This window comes from Eptesicus fuscus, chromosome 15 (assembly GCF_027574615.1).
Source record: "Eptesicus fuscus isolate TK198812 chromosome 15, DD_ASM_mEF_20220401, whole genome shotgun sequence".
Taxonomy (NCBI): Eukaryota; Metazoa; Chordata; class Mammalia; order Chiroptera; family Vespertilionidae; genus Eptesicus; species Eptesicus fuscus.
The window spans coordinates 49,117,443-49,140,468 of record NC_072487.1 but is presented as its reverse complement, the minus strand read 5'-3'; the positions used below and the strand labels follow the sequence as shown (position 1 = coordinate 49,140,468).

Here is a 23,026-nt window from a genome sequence, read left to right as displayed (position 1 = left end):
CTCCCTTCCACTCTCTCTAAAAATCAATGGAGAAAATATCCTCAGGTGAGGATTAACAACAACAACAAAGAAAGAAAAAGGTAAAGGTCCACAACTGAAACTAAATGGGAGTTTTCATTAAACTATGGTATCTCCTGCCTGCTCCTTGCTTTTAGCAGCAGGAAGTTCGGAGGGTAAGTGACAACGAAAACCAACGCCCTCCTAAGGAGGCAGTGGAGCACCTCTCCATCCCTTCCCCCGACCCACTTGTACTGCTGGCAGACTGTGCCCTATTTCAGAAGTAAGGTTAACAAATGGCTGTTTTTAATAACCTTTTTTTTAAGCTAGGTAAGGACTGGGGATATTTAGTCTGCAAGGTGAGCCAAGCAGAATGTTATAAAAGGCAGGTCAGCAAGAGTTGGTTTTTATTTTAATTTTTCAGCTGAATCCGAGGCATAATCTGCAAGGGAACAGTGGAGATACTAAGACCACCTTTTAATTTTAACACAAGAAAAGAAAGAAGAGGGTCATCCCATGGGGAAGTAGCAATACAGGTATATTTTATTTCACATTTTATTAGTAGACAGATGGGCAGAAAAAGACAAAATAAACCACTAAAGGGAAGTTCAACACAAAATGCATCAGATAATCTTTTCTCATAAGTTAAACTGAAGAAAAACATCTACAATTTCAGCTAAGAAAACTATTAAAGTCAGGTCTGACCTGCTGGTTTTAGAATAGTTGAAAATTGCATCTGAATTTGTAAATGTAAACCTTTTATCAGCATGGGAGGGGTGGAGAGTTAATTTTCAGTGGAGGACTACACATTTCCCCTTCAATCTCTTACCGTATATGTCCCAAAAAATAAGGAAACCAGCAAATAAAGAAACAAATAATTACCAGGGAAGAGGAAAGAAGAGACTACAAAGAAGAAAAAGTCTGGCTAATAGAAAAGAACTCTGGAATGATATGAAATAGAGGGGAAGGCTTTGAGAAGCAACAACAGAATCATGATGATACACTTTCTCCACCCAGCCTCAAAAAACACAGACTTGAAGAGCACCCAGAGAGGCCTCCACTAGAATCAAAGGGATCTAAAAATGCAGGATTTTGAGCTCATTATACCAAATCAGCACAAGTGTACTCACAAGGTTCTAGCCTGAGATCGCCACTCCTAAAGAAAAGTTACAGTAAGCTCAAGTTTCCTTTTGCCACAGGATGTGTTCTCAAGACAGAGCTCTGGAACCAGCATCTGGGTTTTACAAGTCAGTGTGAGCTATCAGAATGTCTACCTGCTAGCAAATCACCACACTCCAGTCTTCTGATTGTATTCTATCAGAGGCAAACCCAGCCCTCAATATTAACACCCCAAAGGGCTGAGAGGTACTACCTCCACCTGGCTCTCTGGCTCCCTGAGTCAACGTGCAACAGGCCAACAGGGCCTAATGGGACCAGGCTGAACAGCATAGCACCTCCCACGTTGCCAACATGCCTGGTCTGCCCTGGGAAAGAAATGCTTCAGCAGTAAGGGGGGCGGCTTAATTATAGGGCTCTAATAGAGTGAGACCAAGCTACCTGCTGTAAACGTGGGGGAGGAGGGTTTGCTGAGAGGGTAGAGGGTAATCAGCATTATGAGAGACTTTGGGCTCCGGTAGATTTGCAGGTTATTTGGAAGCATGACAAGTATGAGGAGCAAAAACATAGTTTTAACATCCTTCTTATGAGTTTGCAGTCCGTGTTTTATCTCAAAGAGTTGCTGTTTACTGAATCTGAGTCACTAGATTCAAGGGTGCAAGTAGTCCTGGCCCCATGGAACTTGGACAGATTCTGGGAGCAGGCTCAATATTCCCATTTAAACCTTAACACGTTAAATGTTTTCACTTAATATTAGACCAAACTTCAGAGGCCAGAGAGGGTTGCTGGGAATTAGCACGTTTTGGAGAGTTTAAAGAGCGAATGAAAACCCTGAGATCAGAAAGGAAGGAGGAGCTAAGGAAGTAAGCATCACCTATTCTGTCCTAGGATCTATCCTACCTCATCCCTCATCAACCCTTTTGTTCTTTCTGAGCTAAGATCTGAAGAAAAGGAGTTGACACTAGTGCACAGGGATCTGAAGTAGGATTATAGTCAGTCTTTGCTGTATTTTCCTTCCAAAACCTGGGATTTTACATTAACAATTTTCCCCACTGAAAGAACACTGCCCTTGTATGAACTGGCCCACTCCCATAGGAAACAAAAATCACTGCCAAGTTCTGAAGTCCCTGGTTGGTGAAGGCTGATGGAGCTCAGAATTGATTGAAGTAACACATGATTGAGACCAGGGACATCAAAGCTGCAGCCATTGCACAGAAGGAAGATCTAGCGTCACCCAGACACTGCCTGCAGCCAACTCCCTGGGCAAGCTCCATGCACAACTTCTTGCACTCCACAGCCAGACAGTACATTGAAAGAAGAGCAAAGTCCAGGTTATAGCCAATGAGGAAAGGTAACTGGTCACTCTTGTCTCACATTTATCCACAGATATCACTAGCTCAATGAAAACCAAAATTGTAACACATGCACTTAGTATTAATACTGAGCAATTAAAACTGGCTACTTAAAAAATATATCCTCATGGTGAGAGTGTATCTTTGACGGAAAGGCCTTGTCAAATAAATAAAACAGATGTTCTCTCTCCCAACAGTGGTCACCAGTAGTTTTGACCCCCCTCCCCCCCAGCAGCATCAACCAAAATTGGCATAGTGATTTTTAACTCTTTGTTGCCATCACCAAGACTCCACACACACTAATCCCCACTCTCCCCCACCACTCCCTGGGGTGGGGGTGGGGGAAGAACAACTCTGCCTTTAAAATAAATAGCAATCAAGTGCTCAGTTCTATGTAAAGTATGAATATTTATTTCAGGCTTTAGATCCCAATTTCAAAAACCAAAATCTGATTTCTTTCCTCAGAACAGCTGAGACCTCTGTGTTAGGATGATTTCCTGGAGGCTGAAGGGGCTCTATGCCCTTAGGAACACATTTCATCAGTCTTAGCACAGAGTCCCTGATGCCCACCGCACCCAGACTTAAGAACTGGAAAGAAACAAAATTCACCAACATGGGGCTGAACAAATGCACACACACTAATGTAAATGGAGCAGCTAAACCTTGGCAAAGTTTTTTTAAGTTTGTCTTGTGGGATTTTTGGGGGGTTGTTTCCATTTTCTTTTGCTGCCCAGTCTATGCAGCACTTGTGAACTCCCAATGGGTTCCCAGCTTTAAACACATCAAACATCTTGATGAAAGACTATTTAATTCTCCAAGAATCTAAAAACAGACCAAACGTGTTTTGCTGTGAACACTTTGTAGAGACGAAGTGAGGCAGGGGTTTGGGTTTAAAGGGGGGAAAAAAATCAATACAGTGATGGAAGGGTAAAGAATGCAAGAATTCGGACATTCTGTGGAGGATTGCCTTCTCTCCATTAAGAGGTCCATAAAAAGGAGCAAACTGAGATCCACACGGGGAGCAGCAGGAGCCGTGTTTGTTTCCCCACCCCCTGTGACAGGTTTTTGCTGAGGGGCCACTGCTAGGTCCCAACCTGCTCCCCTCCCTTTGGCCTGAGATGGCAGGGCAGTACAGGGGCTTCGAAGGAGCAGGTCACGACTCCTCATTCCCAGAATCATCATCATCATAACAGTCGGCATCTTCCTCCTCCTCATCTTCATCATCAATGTCATCGTCGTACAAGTCGTCATAAAGCAAATCTGAGCTGTTGTCATTGGAAGGCACTTTAGTTTTGATGCAATATTCCGCCAGGGTCGTGGGGACTTTCACTCCATCCTTTTCTGCTTCGGCTTTCGTGGCTGAAACCTGTTTTCTGAAGGGAAGAGGTAGTTTATGTAAGTCTCTGTTTTGAAGATGGGTTTATAATTGGCCATTCTAAATAAGATTCCTTATAACTCAGGTTTCTAAACTTTTAGTGCCTGCCTGAAAGCCTCTATTTCCCCAAAAGCGGTCAGCCTCTCAGGTGCCATTCTGAAGGACACTTAATAATGACCTTTTGAAAAGCAAATCTTAAATATTGGTCATCCAGCAATTTTCTCAGATATTTTTTCTCCTAGTTGTCTCACGTCAATGTCTCTTTTTTAAAATATATATTTTTATTGATTTCGGAGAGGAAGGGAAAGGGGGAGAGAAATATCAAGGAGAATCATTGATTAGCTGCCTCCCGCACACCCCCCACTGGGGATTGAGCTCACAACCTGGGTATGTGCCCCCGACCGGAATCGAACCCTGGACCCTTCAGTCTGTAGGCCAACACTCAATCCACTGAGCCAAACAGGCTAGGGCACATCAATGTCTTTTAAGACCTGATTGATGCCTCTTAATTTCCCAAATCAGAATTTATATTCAAGCAATGTAAAACTACTTATAATTCTCTTGACATGCCATGCTGTCACACACCTGTGTTTTAGCAAACATGTCTCTCTCCCTAAAGAGGCTTTTTCTTTGCCCATAAAGGGGAATTCTTATTTGTGAGGCATTATCTCCTAGGAACTCCATAGTATTCTATATTCCTTCCGGTATATCTTGTTTAAGCTTCTATAGTTGCCCTCATTTGTTTGCTAAGTAAAGTGAGCTCCCTAGGGAGAAAGACTACAGCTTAATGACCTAGCAGTGTACCTGACACAATGCTGGTGCATAAAATATGTTGAAAGAATACAAGAATGAGATAAAGAAACTCAAATTAAGAAACAGGAAGAATACAAATACCTCTGGATTCTTCACTTAACTAAATCCTTCCTTTCTTTGAACATCAGGCTTCAACCCTGTTTTTAATGAAGCATTCCCATCTTTAAATCTTTAATCCACTCCTCCTCTAAGTTTCTATACGCCCTTACTATTTTTACTAATTATTTCAATCTCTGGTGTATACCAGTCACCTAGGTGGCTGATAAAAAACAAAACACAGTTGTCTACATTCTATCCATCCCTATAATCTCATTAAATGATTATGGATTGGGGCGTGGAGGAGTTCTAAAGGTGTTTCCAGTGGCAGAAAACAACCACTAATCTACATTGTTCAGCTATCAGAGTAAGCCTTTTTCTACGTGTTTGTTTTTAATACCACATGGTATACTTGTTATCACTCAGATATGAACTTCAATATCACCTTGGAGGAGGTTTGCCCTGACAACCCAATTTAAAGCAACCATCTCATCACTCCTTCACATTATCCTACTTACCACGATCTAGTATTTGTTCTATGATCTAACTCATTTGTATTATGTTGACTAGATTTACAGAAAGGGACTCTCTAAATTCTAGTTCTTACTAGAGTTTGTATAAATTTACTAAATATAAAAATGCAGTTGTATTAAGGGGAATTAGATTTATTACAATTCAAGTACCAATCTTGGATAGTTAGGAAAATCTTATGTCCTACTCAGGAAATGATCAAGAGCTTAGTATCTTCTTCTTTTTTCCCCTTTTACACAGAAAAACTAAACAGCCAAAAAGTTAACTGATAAAAAGGTCACATGAGAGGTGACAGAGCTAGGAGTAGATCCAAAGCCTCCTGACTCTTATTCTAAGATTCTGTTAGACCATATAATGTTGCTGATAATGATTATGCCCAGAAGAACAATAGGGCTTCATTAATAAAAATTTTGAAAACAAAATTACCTGGAATGATTGGTTGCTTGCTACACTTAATGGACATTGAAAGTCCAAAATAATACATTCATCCCTAAAATGATTACAAGGGAAAGTTTGCAAACTTGACTGGCTCAGAACCTAGAAGCTCTGGTTCCCAGGAAATCACATCTGCTACAACATTATCTTGTAGTATGTGTTCTCCAAAAAGCCAAACTCATTAGTCTCAAGCACAAATCTCTTCCCAAACAAAATATCTAATTGAGAGAAATGGAGTAGATGATGAAATTCAATTTAAACCTCTGGTTCTAGGATATTACTTTGGTTCTAAGTAAAAAGACTTGAAATGATCAAACCAAAAACAAAGCACCTTACCTAATGATTTCAGCATATTCTTTGTCTTTTCCTTTACTGTCCCTCCATTTCCTGAACATAACTGAAGCATCCACATTGGCTGGGGAGAAGGTGTTGGGCTCATTAAGCAATGAGATTACACTTAACAGGATAGTCCTAGAAACGGGGGGAAAAAAAGAATCAGCTACAAATACTCATATTCACAGAATTCAAAAGTATTCTTTAAAATTGAAGACTACAATATTTGAGGCCTTAGGGAAATGGAAATTTTGTTTTCAGTACTCAGCTGGTTAGGCTAACTAGGAGATAAGAGCAGAGGAAATATGTGAGCCTAGCATGAGATCCTATTGCAGGGCATACAACTGTAGAAGACTGTCTCAACTGGCTACATACTCCAATCTGCAAAAAGTACAGGTCTGGAAGCTTTTCAAATAACATTTTAGATTTTAGAAATTTCCCCCACAAGTTTGCTTCAGAAATTACAAGTTAAGTGCAATAATAAAAATTTCAAAAGGCAAAAAACATTTAGCTTCAAGGCAATTTTTTCATGGGAGGGAAAACATGATGCTACTTCATACATCCAATTCTAATAGCGGCTATTCATAAGATTAAAAAAAAAACACCCAATATTACACAGAAATGTGTTTCTTTTCCATATTTTTAAAGGAAGGAAGACAGAGATAAGCAGGACAATGGAGGAAAAAGAACTTGTCTCTTAATAGAAATCTTTATTCAAAATTTTTTTCTAAGCACCTACTATGTGCCAGAAGCACCAAGTAAGATGTTGGCTGTATGATAGTGAGCAAGTTAGATGTCATCCCTGAATTCCCAGGGCTTATATAGCTTGTGGGAGATATAAATAGGCAATTTTTATCCACAGATAAAAACTAGACACCTTAATCAGTCACAGGGAATACAGTTTCAGTTAGATAGAATAACCAAAAGAGCACAGTAGGCTCCAAAAATATTCCAGACTATTCCCAGGCTTTTTTCCCCTACAAGCTATGTGCATGTACGAAAGGAGAAAAATGGGAGAAAAAAATTAAATTTCTCTACCTTTTCTCATTGGTGCGAGGTTATACATTGTGTTGTTGCAAAATAGCCTTTTGCTCCTGGCCCCAAGCAAAAAATAAAGGGAGGGGACCAGGCAATTAGATGTTTGATTTGATGAAACCTTTTCCTAAAAAGGGCAAAGAGTTTCTGTTACGTGATTATACAAAATTATGAGAAAGGCACTTTCAAAGAAAAAGTTCCCATCTAGTTAAAATCCATTTATCTCTCACACACCTTTCTATTAGGTTAGAAATAACTCCTTGCTCTTCCTGCCAAGATCCTTATGGTTTTCTCCAATAATTACATTAAAAAGATTCAAAGAAACTCATCACTGCCAATAATGGAAAATGGATTCACATAACATTCTAAAAGCAAAAGTGTAGGTAGAAAATTCCGTAAGTGTTGCTTCCGAAGAAAACATTCAAAACATTCTATATAAAATAAAAGCCTAATATGCTAAGTGTCCGGTCGTCCATTCAACCAATCAAAGCATAATATGCTAATGATATGCTAAGGCCACTCAACCACTAGTTATGACATGCACTGACCACCAGTGGGCAGTCGACTGGTTGATCAGTTGCTATGACATGCACTAACTACCAGGGGCAGACGCTCTGACCAGTAGGTTAGCTTGCTGCTGGGGTCCGGCTGATCGGAGCCCTCTGCGGTCCATCCCCAGCAGGCATACCTCCTGCATCCGTCCCCAGCTCTGATCGTGCACCAGTGGGGTCCCTCGGCCTGGCCTGTGCCCTCTCGCAATCTGGGATCTCTCGGGCAATGTCAGAGAGCCAGCTTTGGCTCGATCCCGCAGACCAGGCCAAGGGACCCAACTGGTGCACGAATTCGTGCACCAGGCCTCTAGTGTTATACTAGTATAAGCAGGATAAGGACACAGTATGGTAATAAATGAGGAAAAAAGGTTTTAATGGTCTAGATCAGCACTGTATACTTACAACTTTCAATGATGGTGGAAATGTATAATTGTTATGAAATATGTAACCACTAGCCACATGTGGCCACTGAGCATTTTGAAAGATAGCTTGTGCAATTGAGGAACTGAATTTTTAATACTAAAGAAGTTGAAAAAGCCGCATGTCTAGATGAATCATATTAGTTAGGAAAAATCTCCCCACAAGTTAGTTTCACGTTTTTATTTGTACCAAAACAAGCCCACTCCTACTAACATGTACTCCTAAGCTGAAATCCACGATGCTTTCAGAAGCATTAGGTACCACAGTGGATTGTGATAATAGTTAACCCAACACGTTTTTACTTCCTCCCTTCATCTGGAAAGCACCATTTTTTTTTTTTTTGTATAGAGGGTTAACAATAGGTGAAAAGGGGAAGAAAGAACAAATAATTAAACTATCAAATTAGTATATCCCCATGAAGAGGTTACTCAAAGCCCATTAGAGGGATTGGTTTCCCACAGATGATGAACAAAGGGGAAGGAATCAGAAAACAGCATATACTCTATTTTAGTCTCATTATGTCCATATAAACTCATGGTTCCACATGAAGCTCTGGTTTTGAGTAACGTAGAGTTGCATTTGTCCATTTAGACAATCTTGTGGCACCTGGACATAAATTTCTTGGATTAGTAGAATAGACTCTGAGGGCCCATCCCGAGACTCTCAGTTCCCATAAAGAAAAACACCATTGCCATTCACTAACTGGATAGAGGAACAGGTCTGGTCGCCCAAATCCAGTGGTGTGTTTTAACGTGTTACAACACAGAACAGACCTAAACCAGTAAGAATTTTGAATACAGAGTTTTAAAGTGTTTTCAAGTTACTGCACAATTCCCAGAATTAGGGATATTCTTAGGAAAAATGTGCTCCCTCCATCCCAGAATAAGGGATGATGGTTAAAAGTTTTTGGAAAATGGAAAAATGCTAAGAAGAGAAGTACTGACAAAAGGATAGGGAAAAGCACTCTAGACAGTCTTCAGGTTCATGTTTCAGATCCTTTTGCCTGCTTCCGTATCTTTGTTAGAGATATCATCACTGGCTATCTTCTTTTGAATAAAAAATAAATTTGTAAACAAAAATACCCAGAGAACATGGAGGCCAACTAATCTCTCTCTCTCTCACACACACACACACACAAGCAAACAGCAAAAAGCAGGTTGTAAAGTTCAATAGCACTAAAATGTTTTAAAAACAAAACTATAGAAGCATTTAAGGGAGAATGAAAATCAGAATCAGACATCTATGACCCAATGGGTAATATTGTATTTGTCCCTTTTCAAGAAAGACAGTGGTCAATGAGATGGGTCTGTCCCTTCTCTGTTACTATGTCACCACAAGTACTCTGGCTGGGAGGGCAGAAAACTGGTCCTAGCACTCACAATGAAATTAAGTCTGGCTTATGGGTCTTCCTGGAAACTTAGCAGGAAAAGTTTAGAATTTTGCAGAATTGAACATTGGCATTTTTCCTCCCAATGTATACACATACCCCTCCATGCAGCATGTGAGAGAGAAAGAAAGGGTTCATTCTTAAAAACCTAAATTTACTTGATTCATTTACTAGTACACTATTTCAAAAGTTAAAACTCAGTCCTCATTACATGTTCTGAAGATGGGAGAATAATTTAAAGAGGACATTGTGGCAAATAAATCTGTTTTGGCTGAGAAAATGATATAGCTAAATGGGTCACATACTACAAAAAGTTTTTCTTTAATGCTGGTAAAGCAACTAACAAATATAACAGCAGTTCCTGCTGTGTAAGCCCTAAAGCTGCTGCTGCTGACGGACATATCACTGAGAACACATAGTAGGAAGGAGGGTATCGGATTAAAATACAGGAGTTGCCAAAAGTAGATTTACAATTGTTCATATGGAAAATAATAATACAAGAAAAAACTGAGTTTCGTGCAGTCACAACTATGAACTTATTTTTGCCCCATGCTGTATATCTAGTTTCTCAATCCTTTCTAAGTATATTGGATTGAACAAGGTACCTAAACAAATGAGTAATGAGCATAATCAATACTTATTTGATGTGTCTTGAACACATGAACCTTTTGGTATTCATGTCCCAGAAAGTGAGAAATAACTCGCTAATAACTGGGTAAGAAATCCTGGTGCAGGTCAGAAAGCTTTCAATTCTTTGCTTTTGACAAAAGTAGAGATCCTAATCAGGTTACTAGCTTTCAGATAAATAAAAATGAGTAACAACATGATTTAATCAACAGATAAATGGGGAGAATAGATCAATCTTATTGCAGAAGAATTTGAAAGAATTTATGCAGATATCTCAGCCTATAGATCTAGAAGATATAATTCCCCACTCCTTGAAGTGTGGGCTGCACTTCCTTCCAAGGAGTACAGAATGGAAAGGGAGAAAGGAGTTATACTGGAGAAACCCTAAAATAGTCTCAGTCATGAATGTAATGAATGTTAGCATTAACAGTGATAAAAAATGTTTATAGTATGCACCCTTGATATGACATAAAGAAAATATACAGCTGACCTTTGAACAATGCAAAGGTTAGAGGTGACAATTCCTGTATAGTCAAAATCCGCATGTAACTTTTGATTCTCCCAAAACTTACTAGTAACTGCCTGGTTCCAGGATCCCCCTTGGATACTCAATTTTGTGGGGTGGTCAAGTCCCTTATATAAAATGGTGTAGAACAATGAATGCATATACAAAATCTGCAAATTTCCTAAAACACTATCTTTGAGCTGTGATTGCTTGAATGAAATATAAACCAGGGATATGGAGGGCCAACTTTATACTTCTTGAAAAGAATATTCATTATAACTGGGCCCATGCAGTTTAAACCATGTTATTCAAGGGTCAACTGTACTTTACCTTTATGATTTTCTTCCCCCTATTCACTATCCTATCTAATAACCAGAAAAGCAATAGAAAAATACCAATTGGGGAATGAAATACTTGATCAGTACTCCTCAAAATTGTCAAGGTCATAAAAAAAAGAAAAGAAAGTCTTAAACTGTCACAGTTGCTTAAAGAAACATGCTTATCCTATCTAATCCTATCTAATAAAAGAGTAATATGCAAATTTACCATCACTCCAACATACAAGATGGCTGCCCCCATGTGGTCAAAGATGACTGACCCCATGTGGACACAAGATGGCCTCCACAAGATGGCCAGCAGGGGAGGGCAGTTGGGAGGGACCAGGTCTGCAAGGGAGGGCAGTTGGGGGCGATCAAGCCTGAAGGGGAGGGCAGTTAGGGGTGACCAGGCCGGCAGAGGAGGGAAGTTGGGGGCGACCTGGCCTGCAGGGAAGGGCAGTTGGGGGGGGACCCAGGCCTGCAGGGGAGAGCAGTTGGGGGGGGACCCAGGCCTGCAGGGGAGAGCAGTTAGGGGGACCAGGCCTGCAGGGGAGGGCAGTTGGGGGGCAATCAGGCTGGCAGGGGAGCAGTTAGGCATCAATCAGGCTGACAGGGGAGTGATCAGGCTGGCAGGCAGAAGCGGTTAGGGGCAATCAGGAAGGCAGGCAGGCGAGCGGTTGGGAGCCAACAGTCCTGGATTGTGAGAGTGATGTCCAACTGCCCGTCTAAACAGTGGGATCGGGCCTAAACGGGCAGTCGGACATCCCTCTCACAATCCAGGACTGCTGGCTCCCAACTGCTTGCCTACCTGCCTTCCTGATTGCCCCTAACCGCTTCTGCCTGCCAGCCTGATCACCCCCTAACCACTCCCATGCCAGCCTGTTTGCCCCCAACTTCCCTCCTCTGCCGGCCTGGTCACCCCTAACTGCCCTCTCCTGCAGGGTTGATCACCTCCAACTTCCCTTCCTTGCAGGCCTGGTCCTTCTCAACTGCCCTCCCTTGCAGGCCGGGTGCCTCCCAACTGCCCTCTCCTGCTGGCCATCTTGTGGTGGCCATCTTGTGTCCACATGGGGGCAGGATCTTTGACCACATGGTGGCAGCTATATTGTGTGTTGCAGTGATGATCAATCTGCACATTACTCTTTTATTAGATAGGATAGAGGCCTGGTACAGGGGTGGGGGCCAGCTGGTTTGCCCTGAAGGGTGTCCCGGATCAGGTGGGGTACCCTTGGGGCGTGGGGCGGCCTGAGCGAGGGGCCTGTGGTGGTTTGCAGGCCGGCCACGCCCCCTGGCAACCCAAGCGGAGGCCCTGGTATCTGGAATTTATTTTCCTTCTACAATTGAAACTTTGTAGCCTGGAGCAGAGCCAAGCTTGGGACTCCCTCCGAGGCTGGCAGCCATTTCTGTTGGGGTTATAATTGAAACTTTATTGCCTTAAGCGTTCTGTTGGGGTTATGATTGAAACTTTGAAACTTTGTTGCCTTAAGCGGGTGGGCACAGCCAGGATGTTCGGAAAGCTTTGCTTCCCCTGTTGCTGGCAGCAACCCTGGCCTGCTCTCTCAAGCTCCATTCTGCTGCCATTTGTTTGAATTTGTTTACCTTCTATAATTGAAACTTTGTAGCTTGAGTGGAGGCTTAGGCCTGGAAAGGGCAAGCGGAAAGCTTGGCTTCCTCTGTTACCTAGGAAACCTTGCTCTCTGTGGCTGTAGCCATCTTGGTGTGGGTTAATTTGCATGCTCAATCTGATTGGATGGCGGGCGTGGCTTGTGGGCATGGCTTGTGGGTGTGTCGGAGGTATGGTCAATTTGCATATTTGTCTATTATTAGGTAGGATAGGTAGGATTCCATTCATATGAAATGTAAGAATAGGTAAATTCATAGAGACAGGAGGCAGACTGGTGTTTCCTAGGTGGAAGGGTGGGATGGAGTTGAGTATAAATGACAGGTATAAGTTTAATGGTAATGAAAATGTTCTAAAAGTGACTGTGGTAATGGCTGCACAATGCTAGGAGTATATTAAAAACCTATGAACTATACACTTGAAATCAGAGAATTATACAGTATGGAAATTATATCTCAATAAAAGTTATTTAAAAAAAAAAAAGACTGACAGTGTGGCAGGTGCTACTCAGTGGTTAGAGTGTTGGCCCTTGAACCAAAGGGTCAGGGGTTTGATTTCAGCCAAGGGTATGTACCTGGGTTGCAGGTTACCCGCCCTGATTGGGGCAAGTTTGGGTGGCAACCAACTGATGTTGCGCTCTCACATCGATGTTTCTCTCTTTCCCTCCCCACCCCCACTCCCTTCCATCCTCTCTAAAATCAATGGGAAAAAAATCCTCCAGTGAGGAATAACAACAAAAAAAGAACAGATGATTAAATATCCAGATAGATGGGTCAACAGATTAATCAATAAAGGAAATCACAAGAAATATACAAGCCTTCCAAATCATAAGACACATCCACATATATAAGGTGTTTCTAAAAAATGTACAATTGATAGCTCCCTTTTGAAAATGAAATGTATTTTAACAAACACTGCCTTTACAATTATTCAAAGTATGTGTATACAGTTTTTTGGAACACCCTATATATAAAACAATAGATAATGGAAGCTCTTTAAAGGTAGCATGTAGCCTGGCCAGTGTGGCTCAGTTGGTTGGATGTTGTCTCATGCACTAAAAGATTGCCTGTTTGATTCCCAGTCAGGGCACATGCCTGGGTTGTGGGCTTGATCCCCAGTAGGGGGTGTGCAGAAAGCAGCCGATTGATGTTTGGTTCTCACATTTCTCTCTCTCTCTCTCTCTCTCTCTCTCTCTCTCTCTCTCTCTCTCTCTCTCTCCTTCTTTCTTCCCCTCTCTCCAAAAATCAATACAAAGTTATTTTTTTTTAAATTTTTAAGTAGCATGTTAAGTCAATTTTCAGTTTGGAAAAAATAAGACCTTTCTGCAAAAAGTAATAAGAATCCTAGAATAAAGGAACAATCAATGCAAACATGAAAATCATGAGATGCAAGATGCAGATGGAACTTATGATAAAGTAAGAGGAAGAATTCATACTAGAAAATTTCTCCCAAGGCAAACATAAAGGAGTAACATGTGCATTACTGTTCCATAAATACAACTTTTCAAAATGATGCATACATGCTACTTAAAGCTCTAGCAGAAGACAAAATAACCAAATATAAAAGGATTCTTTTGTACTTAAAAAATAATATCCAATCTTAAGAAACACCTAAACACCATATTATTTCTTATCAAATACCCTTACCTGACATTCTGAGTAGGATTCCACCTTTCGGAGGGCAGTTCACCACTCTGTGGGTCATCTACGGGTGGATGAAGAATTGAAATGCATACATCTCCATTCTGTAAGATACAAACCACATTCAGTACTCAAAAATATGACATAAAAAAGAGACATCAGTTCCTCTGAAATTTCTTTTATTCCTCCAAAACTTGTTTTCTTATCATTAGAGGAGAAAACAATTCTGCTTTTTCTTCACATTTGGAATCACTGTTAAAGGATTAAACTTTTTTGCCCTGGCTGGTTTGGCTCAGTGGATAGAGCGTCGGCCTGCTGACTGAAGGGTCCCAAGTTCGATTCCAGTCAAGGGCACATGCCTGGGTTACAGGCTTGGTCCAATGTGCAGGGGACAGCCAATCAATGATTCCTTCTCATCACTGATGTTTCTAATCTCTCTCTTCCTGGCCTTTCCTCTCTGAAATCAATAAAAAGGTATTTTTTTAAAAAAGGATAAAACATTTTAAATATTATAAATATTAATTATGACCAATCTCCAATATATATTTCTTAGTTAAAAAAGAAACACTGTATATCTGTTTAACATCATCCTCCTAAAAAATCATTTCAAAGTAGAAATATACAGCATGGCCAGTAACGCTCAGTGGTTGAACGTCAACCCAAGAACCAAGAGATAACCGGACTGATTCCTGGTCAGGGTACATACTTGGGTTCTGGGCTCAATGCCCTGTGGGGGTGTGCAGGAGGCTGCCTTATAGATGTTTCTATCTCTCTACCCCTGTCCCTTCCTCTCTCTCTAAAATCAATTACACACACACACACACACACAATCTCACAAAATAGAAAGACAAACCTGGTAAATCAAGATTCAAGAGTCTTGGGAAGCAACTAAATATCTGTATTTTCAGACACAAAACTACCTAAAGTACATAAAAAGAAACAAACAAAAAAAATCTGTCCTTGCTTAAAATCTGCATAAAGATGCTATAATTTACCTTTAATATCAATCACTGGTTTTAATAACTATGGTATATATAAACTGAAAATATGCCTCACAACAACTTCATTATAACTCTTTCAATATATGGGATAGAAGAACTCACCACTATGGTTTTAATATTTTGATTTGTAAATTTAAATTATAGGACCTAATCCACAGGTACATTTAGTTTAAGTCAAACACATGAATTGTTAACCATATGGAAAAATAGACTGCTACTGTCCGAGGTGGTTTGGCTCAGTGGATAGAGCGTCGGCTTGCAGACTGAAGAGTCCCAGGTTTGATTCTGGTCAAGAGCACATGCCCGGTTGCGGGCTCGATCCCCAGTAGTGGGCGTGCAGGAGGCAGCTGATCAATGATTCTCTCTCATCATTGATGTTTCTATCTCTCTCTTCCTCTCCCTCTGTGAAATCAATAAAAATATATATTTTTAAAAATAGACTGCTATTCAATAGAAAAAGACAAGACTGAATTAGATATAGTCACCTATCTCTTGGTCTAAAATGAAAGTTAACATTAAAAATGTTTTAAACTAGAGGGATGCCCTAGCCGGTTTGGTTCAGTGGACAGAGCGTCGGCCTGCAGACCAAAGGGTCCCAGGTTCGATTCTGGTCAAGGGCATGTACCTTGGTTGCAGGCTCCTCCCAGGCCCCGGCCCTGGTCAGGGCTCGTGCAGTAGGCAACCATTTGATGTGTTTCTCTCACATCGATATTTCTCCCTGTCTTTCCCTCTCTCTTCCACTCTCTCTAAAAATCCATGGAAAAATATCCTCTGGTGAGGATTAAAAAAAAACCCACAAAAAACCTAGAGGTATAACTATATAATGTGAAAATTTCTTACACATACAACCCAAATTTAGACACAAATACACAACCATTATCAAGATAACATTTTAAAAATAATAAAATAGCAAGTCATATATTCTAAAACTCTATTGCTGGATGTCATTAGAAAGGTAAAAAAGCATGACAGAGAATAGTTCCAAGCTCCACCCCTCGCGTCACTACCCCGCCATCTGCCCCCGCCCCCCGCGGACCGGTGACCCCGCGACCCGCTACCGACCAATCTGCCCAGCACTCGCGGGCACCATGTCTGGTTCCTCCAGCATCACTGCTATGAAGAAAGTGGTTCAACAGCTCCGGCTGGAGGCCAGACTCAACCACGTGAAGGTTTCCCAGGCAGCTGCAGATTTGAAACAATTCTGTCTGCAGAATGCTCACCATGACCCCCTGCTGACTGGAGTATCTTCAAGTACCAATCCTTTCAGACCCCAGAAAGTTTGTTCCTTTTTGTAGTAAAATGAATTTTGAAGGTGTTCTAAACCACTTTTCTTGAACCGGTGAATATTCAAAGAGAGCTAAATCTGAAGCCTGTACAAAAAGCTTACCCTATAACATGTGCCATACTATACAAACTTCTGCTTTTGTCAGTCCTTAACATCTACCTCTCTGAATTTTCATGAATTTCTATTTCCCAAGAATGATTATTTTATATACACTGGCAGCAGCATACAAATAAAATACTTAGTATAAAAAAGTAAAAAAAAAAAAAGCATGACAGAAATGGGGAGAAAAAAACTAGGTATATTTATTTTTGTTTTTAATATATTTTTATTGATTTCAGAGAGGAAGAGAGAGATAGAAACATCAATGATAAGAGAAAATCATTGATCGGCTGCCTCCTGCATACCCCACACTGGGGATAGAGCCTGAAATCTGGGCACATGCCCTGACCAGGAATCGAACCGTGACCTCCTGGTTCATAGGTCTATGCTCAACTACTGAGCCATGCTGGTGGGGCGTAACTAGGTATATCTGGACAGCATGGAAGAATGAAAGGCTTAGTGGTCGAGGAACTTTTAACATGGGCCTTGAGTAAGGAGTACAATTTTAACAACCCAAGGGAAATTTAGACAAATGATAGGATAAAATATTCTTGAGTGGTTGAATTTGTTTTGTACTGCTACTATAAAAAATTGCCACAAATTTAGTGGCTTACAACAACATAAATTTCTTTCTTTCTTTTTTTAAATATATTTTACTGATTTTTTTACAGAGAGGAAGGGAGAGGGATAGAGAGTTAGAAACATCGATGAGAGAGAAGCATCGATCAGCTGCCTACTGCACACTGCCTACTGGGGATGTGCCTGCAACCAAGGTACATGCCCTTGACCGGAATCGAACTTGGGACCCTTCAGTCCCCAGGCTGACGCTCTATCCAGTGAGCCAAACCGGCCAGGGACAAACTTCTTATTCTACAGTTTTGTAAGTCAAAGTCTGACACTGTTCTCACAGAGCCAAAGTCAATGTGTCGACAGCAGTGCATTCTTTCCTTGTCCTTTCTAGTTTCTAAAGGTCACTATATTTCTTTGCTCTTAGCCCCCTTCCTCTAATCTCAAAGCAAGCATTGTGTTATTTCTATGGGACTTTTTTTTCAATCCTCACCCGAGGATATTTTTCCATTGATTTTTAGAGAGAGAGTGGAAGGGAGAGGAGAAAGACAGAGAGAAATATCAATATATGAGAAATATATCGATTGGTTGCCTCCTGCACGCGCCCTGACCAGGGCCTGAACCGGGGAAGAGCCTGTGATCGAGGTGCGTGCCCTTGACCAGAATTGAACCTGGGACCCTTTGGTCTGCAGGCCAACACCATCCACTGAAGCAAACCAGCTAGGGCTCTATGGGACTTTTAAAGTCACATCTCCCCTCACTCTCCTTTTCTGTCTACATCTTCCACATTAAAGGACCCTTGTTTTTACACTGGGCCACCTGGATAGTCCAAAATAATCTCCTTATTTTATGGTCAGCAGATTAGCTACTTTGACTCCTCTTTAACACGTAATCTAATATATCACAAATTCCAGAGAGTATGAGTGGACTTCTCTGAGGAACCATTATTCTTCCCCAAAATAGTGAAGAACTAGTTTGAATAAAAAAATAGAGCACAAAAATTAGGCCAGCCAAAACCGGTTTGGCTCAGTGAGTAGAGCGTCAGCCTGCGGACTGAAGGGTCCCAGGTTCGATTCCGGTCAAGGGCATGTACCTTGGTTGTGGGCACATCCCCAGTAGGGGGTGTGCAGGAGGCAGCTGATCGATGTTTCTCTCTCATCAATGTTTCTAACTCTCTATCCCTCTCCCTTCCTCTCTGTAAAAAATCAATAAAATATATATTTTAAAAAAAAAATTAGGCCAGAGGAGTATGTTACTCTGTTCACAGACTAATATAAATAAAATTTCTGAGCAGTGGAATGGCATAAGGGATTTGTACTTAGAAACTACATATTAAAAAAGGGCATCTCGGCCTAGCCGGTTTGACTCAGTGGATAGAATGTCAGTCTGCAGACCAAGGGGTCCCGGGTTCGATTCTGGCCAAAGGCACATGCCTGGGTGGCGAGCTCGATCCCCCTCAGTAGGAGGCGTGCAGGAGGCAGACAATCAATTCTTCTCATCATTGATGTTTCTATCTCTCTCCCTTCCTCTCTGAAATCAATATATATATATATATATATATATATATATATATATATATATATATATATATATATATAAAAAGGGGGGGGGTGGTGCCTCTCGCCCTAGCCGGTTTGGCTCAGTGGATAGAGCCTTGGCCTGCCGACTGAAGGGTCCCGGGTTTGATTCTGGTCAAGGGCACATGTAGCGTGCAGGAGGCAGCCAATCAATGATTCTCTCTCATCATTGCTGTTTCTCTCTCTCTCTCTCCCTCCCTCTCTGAAACCAATAAAAATATATTAAAAAGGGGGGAGGGGCATCTCTACTGTTGCAAAGTATCTGACAAAACCCAAAACTTTTCATGATAGAAGCACTCTGAAACTATAAATAAAAGGGAACTTTAACTTATAGAGGATGTTTATTAAAAGACGCACAGTTAACATCATACTCAATGGTGAAAGTTTTTCTCCTAAGATCAGGAACAAAACAAGGATACCTTCTCTCACCACTGCTTTTTTTTAGGTTAATCATCATCTGAGTATATTTTTTCCATTGATTTTTAGGGAGGTGGAAGGGAAGCAAAGGAGGGAGAGAAAGAGAAGAAGAGGGGGAGAGAAGGGAGGGAGGGATGCAGGGAAAGGGATGATAAAGAAGATGAAGCAGAACCAGGTAAGTTGCTATCTAAAAAATTTTTATTGTTATCAAGTAAGAAGGGACTAAACCCTTATTATAAAACATCTTGCTATTTCAAGGATTCAAATGTACATCCAGTCAAATTATATCCCCTGGGAACTTAATGATGTACACAGAGTACAGAAAGACCATAAATATGAATGGCAAGAGGAAAAAGGTAGAAAGACAAGTATCTGTGAAGGTTAATTTTATGTCAACTTGACTAGGCTAAGGGATGCTCAGACAGCTGGTAAAACATGTTTCTAGGTGTGTCTGTGAGGGTATTTGTGAAAGAGATTTAGTGTTTGAATCAGTACACTGGGATGTCAGAACTCCTGCTTCTCCAGCCTTGGAACGCTGGTACATGACACGAGCAGCAGCCTTGGACTGGGAGTTACACCACTGGCTTCCCCTGGTTCTCAGACCTTTGGATTTATTTTGAATGATACTTCCAACTTTTCTGGTTCTACAGCCTGTGGAATTTCTCAGACTTCATAACCATGTGAGCCAATCCCTTTAATAAATCTCCTCATATAGATCTCTATATATCCTACTGGTTCTGTTACTCTGAAGAACCCTGACAAATACAGTACCCTTACTTTTACCTGGTCTTTTTGATGTCATTAAAAAACATAATTTATAATTATAGGTGATACAGAAACTCTTGCTAGATCCAGTTCTTTCAGTTTTTGAAAAGCTGACTATGGGTCTTATCCATTTTACTCCTAATAGCCTATCATCCATCTAAATAATTACAAAAGATCATAACCTGTGTAATTGGGCCAGTTGCCATTTACATAGCCTAAATTTTATTATTCCAAAGAGCAATGATTCTACAGACTTGGCAACCTCTTAAAAAACTTGTGAGACACTAGAGAGCTCTCTCTCTCTCTCTCTAAGCCACATGAGGACAGAGATAAGCAAGGAAGAGAGTTATCACCAAAAACCAACCATTTTGCACCTTGATCTTGGACTTCTAGCTTCCTGAACTATGAGAAAATAAATTTCTGTTGTTTAAGCCATCCCGCCTATGGCATTTTGTTATGGCAGCCTGAGCTAAGCCAACATACAGAGTCTATTTTTAATCATTATTAAAACAACATTTAGAAATACCATGCCCTACTGATAGTGGAATAGTAGTCAAATTGGTACATCTGTACAATGTTAATTGCTATAGATTAGTATGTTTTGAGAATCATCTGGGTCTAGAATAAAAAATAACTCTTTAGAACTAGAATCGTAATTGAAACAGCAAAATATTTTCATATCGGCTACCAATATGAATTGTTTATGAAATAAAAAATTTTCACATTGTCATAGCATAAAATATACCAGCTTACTGTAACCTTTACTTTAATGGCTGCATTAGTTGCATTTATGTGCATACTGTACAGGTAAAATGATTTGTATGCTCCTTCAAAAAACATTCAAAATCTTTATTATTTTAAAAAACAAAGCTCCATACTATGTTCTACAACTCACTAGTGCTAAAAGGATTTAATACTTCTGTATACTTTTTATTCAGTCATATGGTGAACATAAAACTACTATAAAAATTACTGTAAAAACTATTCTCCACTGAATTTAAAAAATTTTAAAAATATGTTCTTGATATTAGAGAGAGGGGAAAGGAGAGGGAGGGGTGATATACTATATAATAAAAGTATAATATGCAAATTGACCGAACAGCAGAACAGCCGGTTGCTATGACAAGCACTGACCACCAGGGGGCAGACGCTCAAGGCAGAAGCTGCCCCCTGGTGGTCAGTGCGCTCCCACAGGGAGAGTGCCACTCAACCAGAAGCCGGGCTCACGGCTGGCGAGCGCAGCAGCAGTGGCAGGAGCCTCTCCCACCTCCACTGCAGGCAGGCGGTAAGTAGCAAGGAGTCCCGGACTGCGAGAGCCCTGGACTGTGAGAGGGATGTCTGACTGCTGGCTATGGGGCCTAAGCCAGCAGGCGGACACCCCCTGAGGGGTCCTGGACCGTGAAAGGGTGCAGACTGGGCTGAGGGACCCCCCCCACCGCAGAGCACAAATCTTGTGCACCAGGCCTCTAGTGTGTATGTGTGTATGAGAGAGAGAGAGAGAGAGAGAGAGAGAGAGAGAGAGAGAGAGAGAGAGAGAGAGAGATGAGAAACATGAATCAGCTGTCTCTTGCCGCCCCCTACTGGGGATTGAGTCCAAAACCCAGGCATGTGCCCTGACCAGGAATAGAACCAGCAACCTCTCAGTGCATGGGACAATGCTCAACCAAATGAGCCACACCGGCCAGGACTGAAAATTTTTAATAAATACTAAAGAGCAGTGAGATTGATTTCCCATAACCGTCAAATTCGTAGTGAAGAAAATATACATGGCTCTAACCGGTTTGGCTCAGTGAATAGAGCGTTGGCCTGCGGACTGAAAGGTCCCAGGTTTGATTCCAGTCAGGAGCATGTACCTTGGTTGCGGGCACATCCTCAGTAGGAGGTGTGCAGGAAGCAGCTGATCGATGTTTCTCTCTCATCGATGTTTCTCTCTATCCCTCTCCCTTCCTCTCCGTAAAAAATCAATAAAATGTATTTTTTTTTAAAAAGAAAGAAAATATACATGAAAACCTCACATAATAACATGGTTTGTGAAACAAATGGGGTTTCTCATGGGCTGTCTAATTCTGAGCATACAACACGTAACAAGGAAACTATTTTTTATTTCACTCAACATCGTGTATAATAAAGAGGTAATATGCAATTTGACCATCACACCGTCACATGATGGTGCCCACAGTGGGGGCGGGGCCGGCCGATCCACACGCCTGCCGCCAGAGTCCCCTCAGCCCCGCCAGGGGCCTTGGGTACTCCTGCACCCCCCCACTGACTGAGGCTCAGGCAAGCAGGGCCGGCCGAGGCGAAGGCAAGACTCGGATGGCGGCTGCCCAGCCACCCAAGGCTTGCGCTGCCGGCAGTGGCAGCAGCAGAGGTGTGATGGGGGCGTCGCCTTCCCCTGATCGTCTGGGTGTCCTCCTGCCCCTGAGGGCTCCCAGACTGTGAGAGGGGGCAGGCTGGGCTGAGGGAACCCCTCTAGTGCATGAATTTTCATGCACCAGGCCTCTAGTCTATATTTATAAAAACCCAAGCGACTGTTCGATGGGTAACTATGATGCACAATGATCACCAGGGGGCAGACGCTCAACGCACAGGCATAGAAACATGGAACAGACTGATGAATCTCAGAGGGAAGGGGGGAGAAGAGCGGGAAGAGATTAACCAAAGATTTTATATGCATACTCGAGGCCGGATTCATGCACTGCTGGAGGCCCTCAGCCTGGCCTGCGGGGATTGGGCTGAATCCGTGCACTGGGCCTCCGACATCCCCCAACAGGTCCTGGATTGCGAGAGGGCACAGGCCAGCCCGAGGGACCCCACCAGTGCACGAATCTGTGCACCGGGCCCCTACCATTACAAAAAGAGCAAGAAGGAGTAGATTGTGCAGTACATTCACTGATGACAAGTTCATATTAAATTTATTATTTTTTTAAATTGATTCTGGAGAGAGAAGGGAGACAGATTGAGTGATAGAAACATCGATGGTTTGCCTTCTGCACGCCCCCCCCTCCTGGGGGATCAAGTCCTCAACCTGGGAATGTGCCCTGACCAAGAATCGAATTGGGTTCATGGGTCAATGCTCAATGACTAAGCCACACTGGCCAGGGAAATTTCTTTTGTTCTCCAAGTTTCCCTGGATATTTATAAATTTCACAAATATGGCAATGATAACATAATTAAATTTGTTCATATAACACAGCAGTATTTTTAACTTTTATAGCTATAGT

General features: G+C 41.6%; 3 protein-coding genes across 4 annotated transcripts in view; 2 read left to right on the top strand and 1 right to left on the bottom strand.

The window, feature by feature from the left end:
• Positions 1-1,438, top strand: part of UBAP2 (ubiquitin associated protein 2) — a 105,482-nt gene extending 104,044 nt beyond the window's left edge. Inside the window, exon 29 of the mRNA XM_028146400.2 lies at positions 422-1,438. Within this exon, the coding sequence (XP_028002201.2) occupies positions 422-478 (57 nt within the window). The 3' untranslated portion in view covers positions 479-1,438. The remainder of the gene's footprint in view (positions 1-421) is intronic.
• Positions 1,439-3,256: 1,818 nt separating this feature from the next.
• UBE2R2 (ubiquitin conjugating enzyme E2 R2) overlaps positions 3,257-23,026 on the bottom strand; it is an 80,261-nt gene continuing 60,491 nt past the window's right edge. For both annotated transcript variants that reach the window (XM_054726950.1, XM_054726949.1), the window contains 3 exons: positions 14,098-14,195; positions 5,992-6,126; positions 3,257-3,838 (listed from right to left, as the gene is read on the bottom strand). In XM_054726950.1, the coding sequence (XP_054582925.1) occupies positions 3,619-3,838; positions 5,992-6,126; positions 14,098-14,195 (453 nt within the window). In that variant the 3' untranslated portion in view covers positions 3,257-3,618. The remainder of the gene's footprint in view (positions 3,839-5,991; positions 6,127-14,097; positions 14,196-23,026) is intronic.
• LOC103286474 (guanine nucleotide-binding protein G(I)/G(S)/G(O) subunit gamma-5-like) lies at positions 16,181-16,639 on the top strand. The gene has a single exon (XM_054726952.1). It carries the CDS (start codon positions 16,181-16,183, stop codon positions 16,385-16,387), a length of 207 nt encoding a protein of 68 aa, XP_054582927.1. The 3' UTR covers positions 16,388-16,639.